The following is a 10,989-nucleotide window of genomic DNA, read 5'->3' as shown; positions in this document are numbered from 1 at the left end:
CTGTTTTATAGTTGTTGTTGTTTTTTATAGCCTTAACCTAATTATTCAGTAAGAAGCCTTAGAGGAGCTCTAATATGTTTCCCAAGAGAGCTGCCAACCTCATGAAAATTGTTCTGGTTTGTACTGTGCTGTTAATAAACCTTAAATTAGTTCATTTTGTTTGGGTTTTCAAGCTTGCATGAAACCTCCACCAGTAAAAAAGTTCAAAAGAACTGGAACATTGTCATTTGTAAGTTGCTTTATACGTTTCTACATAACCTCTGCCCCTAAATGTTTGTTCATGAAATTAAATACTTGGGTTAATTTGATTAAGCTTTCAGTCACCAATGGCTTCATGTAACACATCTATAAATGTTTACATCCATTCTGCAGATTTTTACCTCCCAAATCAGGGCAAAAAAAGTGTGCCGATATGTAGTCTTTGCTTGCAACCCTGCATTACTCCATCTCTCCAGGTGCCGTGTTTAAAATGTTGCTGATTTTGTGTAGTTGTGCACATGCACAAAGGGACTCTTCTCTCAGATGCTGGTTGCTAATGCGAAGCTTCAACACCTCTGCCAGAAGAGCCACCTTGTCTCTCTTCTCCTGAACAGGAGGACAGAGAAGGACAGAGGAACACATGGTGCTTGTGAGCGTGCTTGTCCTCTATGAGAGCATGTAGTACACTCATTTATTAACTGCTAAATGAGCCTCACCTTCAGCAGATCACTACTCAGTCGCCTAAGCATCCCTTCCAGGTGAGAGAGTTGGTCAGGAAAGTCAATGAATACGTCACTGCTAAAAATAACCATGCAAGGCAATTAACATTCATGTACAATTGTACTCTTAAAAATAAAGGTTCCAAAAGGGGGGTTTGCCAAAACAGTGATGCCAAAGAAGAACCATGTTAGTTTCACAAAGATCCTTTCAACAAAGTTATTTTGAGAACCATCTTTTTGGTGTCAAGAACATTGTTTTTAATAATCTAAAGAACCTTTTTTTCCATTAAAATAGCATCTGTGGAAAAATTCCATGGATGTGAAATGAATAAAGAACCTTTATTTTTAACAGTGTAGGTTTTTAACTGTGTATTACTCAAAGAACGAACATAGCAGCAGTTTCAAAATTAAGATGCTCAATCCAAAACAGCATTCAATTAATAAAAGTATGGCCCGCTTACTCTATATCTTCTCCACTGCAGTAGGCACTGGATTGGTGGATCTTGTAGGTTCCATTGGATGGTGTGTCTGGCCTGCTTGATACAGGACTCATTTCTGACAAAAGGGCTGCCATCCTTTGTGCTGGAAATATATTGTAACCATGGAGTTATCCGTTTAAATAATACTTCTACCAATAAGTCATTGAATTAAACGAATTGTAAAGCCAGCTATTTAACGTATCACTATGTATACAGTTACAAGTGACTGTATGAGTCATTAAATCATTCATTCAAACATTTTTTTGAGGAAATCTTTGAACTACTGTTCAAAAATTCTGACTCATTCAGGAATGAAACATCACAGCTGTGTGCTGCTTGGAGGCACATTATTCTGGTTCGTTTGGAACTATTTTGACTGAGTTCAAAAAAGAGAAAACATCTGGCAATGCGGTATCTAAAACTGTACATCATTCAGTATTACATTTGTTGTTTTCTGAACTGTTGCATTTAAGTAATATCAGAATTTAAGTATCAGTCAGGGACGTAATTTCCACTGGAGACAGGGGGGACATGTCCCCCCCACTTTTCAAAATCACGTTTGTGTCCCCCCCACACACTTTAAAATGCATTTGTTATGATTTTTTTAACCGCGCGCCGTCATCGCCACGGAGGAGCAGGACCGAGCAGGGCACAGACGCGCGCGTCCGCGTCCAGGAACGTCGCGTGCACACTCTAAAAATAGCTCACTGAAAGTTCTAATGTGCAGGTAGCGCGGTTGCGGCACAGGCAGCGATGAAACGCCAGAAACAGCAACAGATGACTTTAATGTCATCATGGATGAAAATAAAGAAAGAAAGGAGATGTGAGTTGGTTGATTCAGTAAATTAGCTCAGGTCAGGATAATCATATTTTCTGTCTACACCTGTTAATGTTAGCCTACGTTGACTGAGGTAACTTTAACATACACTGTTGCTAGGTAACAGACTGTTCTTAGCTTAATATTTAATGTAGAACAGTGGTTCCCAAACTTGGGTACGTGAGGCGACAGAGGGGGTACGCGAACAAAATGCTGAGTTTTGCGGTGTTTCGTGAACGAATGGTTCGCGAAAGTCATTGATTAAATTATTAATTTATAAATACAGCCACTTGCTTAGTTACTGAATGAGCAAATGACTCGATGACTCACGCATTAAGACAGTGACTTACCGCCACCTACTGGCGCTTTTAGTATTTAAAACAATCACTTTTCACTTTTTTTATCATCATTGCATATTAATCTATTGAAATTTTTTTTAAACATTAATATTCTATTTATAAAGATAAAAAATGCATTGGAAAGTCAATTTAGGGGCAAATATTGTCCTTTAATGGAAAAGGAGCAGACTAAGTGGAAGAGAGGGGGTACGCAGAAATGCCTCAGGGGGTAACTGTTACTCCACTCTAAAAGTCTGGGAACCACTGATGTAGAACATTCTGTCCTGTGCAACAAGTGATTTATTTAATATTTTCAGGTACAGCGGTTAGTTTGAAATTGAAATAAAAGTTTGTTTAACAGTGGAAATTGAGTCTCACATTATTTAAACATTATTCAAAACATTAATGGTGAACATTTTCGACTTTATAAAATGATTCTCTCAAGTCTTGGCGATCGGCCCCTATTAAACAATAAAGAAAGTAAGACATCTTTTTCTTATACATAGTTTAGTAACCTACTATTCTTTTTGGCAGAATTGATCATTAATCAACTTAATTATTTCCTGGATTTTGTATCACCATAGTCCCTAAATGTATGTACTTGCAGGAAATGGGATTCAAATCGAAAACATTTCCCCCCTTTTGTGTCCCCCCCACTTCTCAAACCAAAGTTACACCCTTGGTATCAGTTTATACATCCACAAAAAATGACCATTGCACTGGATATGTTGCAAAAATGGCTCATTACAGTGACGTTAGCTCTAAAAAAAGCTACAGTATATTGCAGATGCCACTTATACATTTGTAATTGTGGCTTTTGTCAAAAACATTGGGACCACAGTATGTGAACAATCTTAAATCAACGTATTTGTCCTTTGATACTTACTCTCATATTCTTGGGCTGCTTGAACTAAACTATTCCAGTCAAGATCACAGGCCGCGCTTGGCAGGGGCATGAGTTCAGGATCAGGATGTTGGTCTCTGTCCCATAGGTCAAATTCAGCCTGCTCAGGCAATGCTCCGCATTCTAGGAAAAGACGACCAGTGAGTGCCAATGTGTACTAGAAACATCCCAAATCTCTTCAAGTCAAGGTAATACCAGTTGAAGTGCAATTGATAAAACCATTAGGATACATGTGAACTACAACAGAACATTAAGTATAATAATGAAGTTATGCCTCATAGAAAGAAGAACTCTTGCCTGTTTGACGTGTTTGCAGGTGGAGATGGATGGGTGTGAGTGGGGGAGACTCTGGGTATGATCGATAAGCTTGACTGAATAACAACGAACTTGTGCATGAACTTGACATTTGCAAACTGCTGCAAAGCTCCGCCTCTTTTTGTTGAAGCGATGACTAGAAAAAGACAGGAAACACATTGCAACATGGCAACACTGCTCACATACCAATACACAGCGAAACAATACCTGCTTTTTCACATTATTGTCCTAAGCTGTCAGGTTGTTTAGGGTCATACGGCTGAATGTGAGCCGAATAAATCACATACTGAATCACCCTGTGCGCTGTCCTCTGTGTCATCCATCACAATGAGTTTTTTCAAGTCCTCCACCACTGTGCTCTTGCGAACGGGCCGCGGGGAACATGCTGCTCGCAGTGATGCAATCACGCGAGGCTGACCAAACACATTCTTTGAGTTCACATCCACCTGACTGAAAAATATATGTTAAACCACTGCAAAACAAACTACTAACAAAATTTGTTTCGGATGATTACTTTTATTGGTTTTTAACACGCTACAAAAATGCAGCTTGTTATGTAAACTAAATGCATTTAGTTATGTTTTGGTTTTCCTTCCATGAGCAGAATGATACATAGTGTTGCTATAAACAAAATGAATATTAATCTGAACACTAAATGCCGCGATTGACCAATCAGAATCAAGTATTCCAATGAGATGTGTAGAAACCTAATTGTAAAGGGTTACTGATTAGTGCTTGTGGTAGCAGTGTGGTAGCAATTTTAAAGGGATAGTTCACCAAAAAATTGTAATTCTGTCATTAATTACTAACCTTCATGTCATTCCAAAACCGTAAGGCCTTCGTTCATCTTTGGAACACAAATTAAGATATTTTTGATATCCGAGTGCTTTCTGACCTTTAAAATAGTCCATGTGACATCAGTTTTTCAACCGTAATGTTAGGAAGCTATGAGAATACTTGTATTTGTGCGCAAAGAAAAATTCATAAAATTAAGGTTGAACCACTGATGTTACATGGACTATTTTACCAATGTTTTTACTACCTTTCTGGGCCTTGAACATGTCAGTTGCATTGCTGTTTTTGGAGGGTCAGAAAGCTATAAGAAATATCTTAATTTGTGTTCTGAAGATGAACGATGGTCTTTGGGACAGCATGAGGGTGAGTAATTAACGACAGAATTTTCATTTTTGGGTGAACTATCCCTTTAAATGCATTTTCCTACTATTACTATTTGCAACACTACTACACAATACTATTAGCTAGTATAATAAAAAAATTGTACATTCAAAATAATAAGAACACCCTTTAAAGATCTGCTTACCTTTTTACATGGTTGTGCTCAGTGTTTCTGACATCACTGGTTTCTCCGTGTTGTGAGTACTGTGTCTTCTTTTGTTTTGGGCTGCAGTCATGTTTTGCTGGGCTGGCTTGAAGTTGACATGACCGGTCAGGGTCACCTTGAGATGGTTTAATATCAGTGTCAACACTCCAGGTAAATCTCTCATGACTTGCCTTTTCCAATTTTGGACAAAGCGTTGCAGGCTGGTCTGCTCTAGACTGGCGTTCAGGGAACAGATGTAGTGTGTTCATAGAAAGATGATCTTTAGTAGAAATTTCCTCAGTAAACAAATTCTGGCTCTGACTCCAGATAGGTTGGTCATTTCTAAGAGGTTTCCTATTGGGTTCCTGCAGACTGAACAAACTGCAGTCCTGGTTCTTGATGAGATGGTCCTCTCTTGGCTGGAGTTGGCTGAAGTGCTCTTTGTCGGGTTGATTTGAGGTCGGCGAAGTTTGAGACACCACAGCTCTCATCAAAGGAGGCTTTTCCACCACAAAAGTTTGAACTTTTTGTGGTTTGGAACATGAAGGGCTGGCAGAAATAAAACACAAAGACCATAGACACACACATATTGTAGACACATAAAAACAAAGAATAAGGTAAGCAGTCCATATGTTGCAAAAGGACATACACTGTACGCATAAAGACAGACCCATTTAAAAATCATAAAAGTAATTTCATTCCATTTTGAATGTCCTTTTTCTCTTTGTGATGTTGGTAATTTCCAGCAATACAGCAAATCAGACTCAGAACTCCAGTGATAAATACAATGATTAAATTTAGGGTCAGAGAACTCTAATGCGATGTGGTGGGAATGTCCCACTTTTTACTGACTGTCCCACCCCTCCCCGTGGGATCTCATGGGTGGGAGACGAAGGAGGGGCACAATAATATTACAAGTCCTGAATCCTGGCTGAAAAGTAATCGTGGACCATCATGGAAATTCAACATAAATTGCACGTACTGTTCATTATGGCATGATTTATGCATCTCACCTGGTTTCGAGAACAGCAGTTTTGGAGCACGCACGAGGCAACGTGAGAGCAAAGAACTCCTTCAAGTTGTTTGTAGAAGAAGATCCTTTTAAAGACGTTTTTGTGGACTGTGCAGCTTCACAGTGTTTTGATCGTGGGATTTTTGGACTGTAAAAGCCTGGCTGTGTCAGCGGGTGCAGCTTACGACTGTTCCTGGGGGACTCAGCAATGTTCTTGGCATCTCTACCATTCAAGCAGAAGTCATTAGCATAGGGTGAAAAAGCACTTGATTCTCTATTTGGCTGGAGAAAATGCGCCTACGAAACAAAAAGAATGATAAATTGTCATGATTAAATGCCCTGAATTAACCGATTGTTACTTATCTTTCAAATGCAGTTTCCTTTAATTGTCAAGAGCCAAAAGCAATGGTAAGCAGTAAGGAAGTATTTTCACTTCATGTACATTTTTCAAGTAGGCTATCTTTACCACATTTTCATTTTTAGGAAAATGTAACTACATTTCTATGCACATATGACTTTTAATACACGGCATTTCAGAAAAACATACAATTTCTTGTTTATTTTGAAATGTAAGTCCTAAACTCTGCCCTGTGGCCAATTCTAATTATTGAATTGATCATGTCAATGACAGTGCTGATTGCCTAGAAAATGCTGAAACAAATGGTGAATATTAACCAGTGCCTAACTTTAGCATTGTGTAGCACTGGTAGCAAATCCTGGTAGATACCATTAGTGATTGCTGCAACAATATCAGTCCTTGATTTTTCCAAACTCCGAACTGAATCAATAAAGTATGATTGATTTGACTAATGAAATTGGCTATGGTACGGGTTTGTGCTTAACTGGGGGGAGGGGTGGTCAAACCTTTGGGCAAGAGTTCATAAATGACTTATTCTTGGAGATGTTTATTTTCAGTGAATCAATTGTACCAATTCACAAATTGCATTGCATGATTCATTTGTGAATTTGACTGATCCAATAGTAGCACTTAATAAAGCTCTAACCTACAGAAGAGTACAGTAGACGTTAGACTCTTATCTTTTTTAAATAGATATTATGAGAAAGGGATGGAGTATATAAAACGAAAAGAAAAAAAAAACAATCTCACTCTTGGCAAGCTGTTGTAAGACAGTCTCCACTGGTCCTGCAAACCCTCCCTCTGGCCCCTCTGGCCCCTCTGGCCAAGCAATGAGCGTGTGGCTGTTACCATATGCCATTCTCCTTCTGAAATGTATGATGAAATTGCAGAGGCAAATTACACTAAGTGAAACGAACTACAGACTGAATGCTATCACAAAAACATATGTCAACAAAAGCATGCAAAACCTCCTATCAGACCTGTCTTGTCTTTAGTTCTGGAGGGGTTTAATCTCGTGAACTCCACTTGCTCACTTGAAGGCCAGTCTAAGTTGTCTTGCACGGGTGAACTACAGCGTGAACTATCATAGAGACTAAAAAAGATGGTCATTTTCACCAGGTCAAAGTGTAATGGTTATCAAATATTGTAAAAGAATACATCTCACCTCACAGGGCTAGTATGCCTGAAGTGTAGAGCTGGTGTCTGTGGAGGAGTTGTAGCATAATCCAAGTCCCAGAACAATGCAGCCATCTTTCCTGGATTCCAAGTTTTTCCTGAATATCCTTATACATGAAACCAAGATTCATAAAACCAATATGCAGCAGCCAAGATGATAACATGAAAATGTTCCTTCCTGGTGTGTTTAAGTCATCTGAAATGTGTTTGTGGATTTGGAGGACCAAATGATGGTACAGACTGCTCCAATTCAACCGAGCTTGCAGAGAAAGCAGGGGAAGAGCTGAGTGGGCTCTTCAGCAGCTGAATGGAACAGAGGATGGGATTGTGTTGTCTGGTCTGTTGGCTGTTGTTAGTACTGTGCTTGTTTGCTCCAGGCAACATGATGCGGTTATGTGCACTGCAATAAACTGAAAATAAAAGATTAACATTCTGTATGTGGCTTACAGAATATTAGCTAAAAATCCTAGTGAAAACATGTATCTATAAATAAATTAATGATGTCTGCTCAATATCAACTGCATGTTTTAATTGCAGCAAAAGGGCAACATACAAATTCTGAAATCCAGCTTCTCCGAACTGCTTGTAGGGTTGCAGGGGATCCTGGAGTCTATCCCAGCGTCTTGGGTTGTAGGCTCTCTAAATTCATAATAAAAAAATACATTAAAAAAAGTCAAGAATCATGACTTTCTACTGATATTGTAAGTTTTGATTAAACAACTTACAAAAGTACATGCTAGTTCCAAAATTTAATTCATAAAGGAAATCAGGCCTTCATCTGTCATTCATATTTGAAATAAATGGCTGATATTTTAGAAATGGCTCTTAGCCTCCATACTATTAGAAACTGGGCATGTTTCCTCAGAATGTCCTGTTGGTTGTGTGTACCAAGTTTTATGAAGTTTGGATGTTGCTTTCACAAGATACAGGCTATTTAGTCATTATAGGCCAAAATAATACACTCAAAAATATATGGGTTAAAGAGAGTTAAACCATAGGACTATTTAAAAAAAATAATCAGATCAGTTTATATCCTTAATGAATTAGCCTACTTTCTTTTGCAGAACACCAAAGATATTTTGAAGAAATACATTTTGTCAAAGGCCAGTGCTGTTTTGGACCCCACCCCCACCATTTTTTTTTCATTATCTTTAATTGCGAATTTATTTGTGAATCGCTATCAATAAAATTCCTACTGAATATTTTGTACAGTAGTGTTGGAAACCTTGTCTATATCAGATGCAGCATAGTGCAAAGATGGATTTTGTTAATACTCATTTCATTTGAGTTTAAACAGCCAGTGTCTTACTATTCCGATAAAAATAAAAAAAATTATACATTTAAGAATTTCACATAGGCTAAAAGATAACGCCCTGGAAATCAATTAAAAGTGCAAATACAGTACCATAATGGTAGAATTAAAACAACTGTATGTAAGTTTTTACCTTGAAATATAAATTTAAAAAAAGCATTCTGATGGTTTTGACTTCCCTCGTTCCTCCCAAAAGTCTGGAGTATGAAAGTTTGGTGAATGGGTACAAAATTCTGCGAAAAGGACCAACTGCAAAAAAATGCACGTGTACAGCAATTCACTGCAATTACTCCATTAATATATTTGCGACAGTTCCACTCACTTAACAGCATTGTTGGGGAAAGTTACTTTTAAAAGTAATGCATTACAACATTGCGTTACTCCATAAAAAAGTAACTAATTACGTTACTTAGTTACTTTTTATGGAAAGTAATGCGTTACGCTACTTTTGCGTTACTTTTTAAATCTGGACAGGGCTTGCTTGTTTGTTTTTAAAATAAAAAAGTTATATTTTTGGCAAATATAAAAGCCTTTTCACACCAAAAGTGAAATGAATAAGCCTCAGGCTGAAAGGAAAGTAAATTTACGTCCGTAAAGTAGAATGCAGAAGAAGAAATTTTAACACACTTCAGCAATAAAAAAAAGACACATAAATGTTCGTCTAGAGTAATTTGTGCTTAGTACGGTTTAACTGGATCATCGAAGGTCAGAAGCAAAGACATTGGTAAATAGAATGGGATTAGATACATAAAGGATATTTGTGCTGTTTAACATTTAATTATTGCAGGTTTGCGTCATATTCTGAGTTGCATTATTTTTATTAATTTTGAGGAATACTGAATCTGTGTTTTGGTTTTTTTGTGAGTGAGATGAATATTTATATTTATTTTAGAACTACAGTAACATCTGATTTCTGTCAACAAGGGGACAGGAGATCTGTCAATCAATAAATTGGAAAAAAAAGTAACTTGCGTTACTTATTTGAAAAAGTAACTCAGATAGTCTCTTGTAAATTAAAAAGTAATGCGTTACTTTACTTGTTACTTGAAAAAAGTAATCTGATTACGTAACTCACGTTACTTGTAATGCGTTACCCCCAACACAGCTTAACAGTAGGGGGTACACAAAAAATACACAAAACAACATACAGTTGCTTTAATGTCCGTCATTGATCATCATAAGGTGCTCCTAAACAAGCACAAGAGCATAGAGCCCGGTTTATAACTTTGTATGGCTTTGAAAGAAGAGGGGGGAAAACAGTCACATCATATTCATGTTTATTGTGCTGACAGTCGAACACCATTACAAAATTACCCAGCATGAAAAAATAAAAATAAAATAGATTATGTAGTTACCATCACAGAACCCAGAAACCAGAACTGCAAAACTACAGTAAGTACAACAAAGCTCCCAACAAAATGATCACAAGTCATTTACTATTATACAGTACAAAACCTCAGTAAGGTGATTTCAAATTAACAGTGGTACTGGCTCAAATATCCCACACCATTCTCAGTCAAAACTGGCAGTCAGTCGTATATTTGCTATTAACAGGGGCTGATTAGCAGCTCATGCTTGCATGCAAAAACCACACAACATGGGGATGTGAAGCATAACAGTTTAACTCACTGTGCTTGATGTGAATTAAAGTAGTGCTTGATCAAAACAGAACACAAAGCACTTTTTCACGTTTTTCTTATTTCAGGTGCTATGCGATGTTATTAAAACAGTACCAAGAAAGATGTAAGAGGTCTTTGTTGTTCTGTGATTCGATTCAGCTTCAGTTTATGGGACTGTTAATAGTGTGCACTTCAATTCAGTTCATCCCCAAGAGACATTTGGTCACAAATATAAGGTAAAATGCAGAAAAACTACCTGGCAACTATCACAAACAGACTACGAAGGTCCTGATTTTCATTAGTATTCAAAAGCATGGCTGTTTCTGCATCTGTAACATATCAAATCAACACAACTGTAATGATTTTCATCTGCTAATCTTTTATTCATCAACCCCTAAGAGCAAACTGCTTAAATAAAAATCTATTTACAGTGTAAAATACATACAGCTTTTCAAAAGTAGCGAAAACGACGACATAGCGAGGGGCTTCAGCAGGTAAGTTCACAGGCTTAGATGTTCATCAGTAGCACTTGTAGTAAATGTTGAGGCCAGTCAGTCCATTCCATCAGTTAATTCTCTCCTACCTTCATCTATACTCCTTGTAGAAAAAAACAGGGAAATCAAACAGTCTGTGCAGAAAA

At 37.5% G+C, this 10,989-nt stretch overlaps 1 protein-coding gene across 1 annotated transcript; it reads right to left on the bottom strand.

The window, feature by feature from the left end:
* Window positions 1–4: 4 nt before the first annotated feature.
* Window positions 5–7,651, bottom strand: LOC107589295 (signal-induced proliferation-associated 1-like protein 3). The gene is made up of 11 exons (XM_016277691.1): window positions 7,408–7,651; window positions 7,223–7,335; window positions 6,993–7,108; window positions 5,886–6,181; window positions 4,873–5,421; window positions 3,839–4,001; window positions 3,534–3,687; window positions 3,219–3,359; window positions 1,160–1,280; window positions 696–777; window positions 5–585 (listed from the first exon to the last, which is right to left on the bottom strand). The coding sequence occupies exons 1-11, from the start codon at window positions 7,491–7,493 to the stop codon at window positions 439–441; spliced, it is 1,968 nt and encodes a 655-aa protein (XP_016133177.1). The 5' UTR covers window positions 7,494–7,651; the 3' UTR covers window positions 5–438.
* Window positions 7,652–10,989: the final 3,338 nt, after the last annotated feature.

This window comes from Sinocyclocheilus grahami, unplaced genomic scaffold, assembly GCF_001515645.1.
Source record: "Sinocyclocheilus grahami isolate Dianchi unplaced genomic scaffold, SAMN03320097.WGS_v1.1 scaffold114.1, whole genome shotgun sequence".
In the NCBI taxonomy this organism is placed as follows: Eukaryota; Metazoa; Chordata; class Actinopteri; order Cypriniformes; family Cyprinidae; genus Sinocyclocheilus; species Sinocyclocheilus grahami.
This window is presented reverse-complemented; position numbering and strand designations above follow the sequence as displayed.

What these genes read in the sequence shown, in the direction of transcription:
- LOC107589295 (XM_016277691.1), bottom strand. Translation starts at nt 7,493, where the DNA reads ATGGCTGCATTGTTCTGGGACTTGGATTATGCTACAACTCCTCCACAG. An exon ending in AGGCATACTAGCCCTGTGAG is followed by an intron (nt 7,336 to 7,407) that starts GTGAGATGTATT and finishes CATCTTTTTTAG; the next exon opens with TCTCTATGATAGTTCACGCT. An exon ending in ACTGCTGTTCTCGAAACCAG is followed by an intron (nt 5,422 to 5,885) that starts GTGAGATGCATA and finishes TATTTCTGCCAG; the next exon opens with CCCTTCATGTTCCAAACCAC.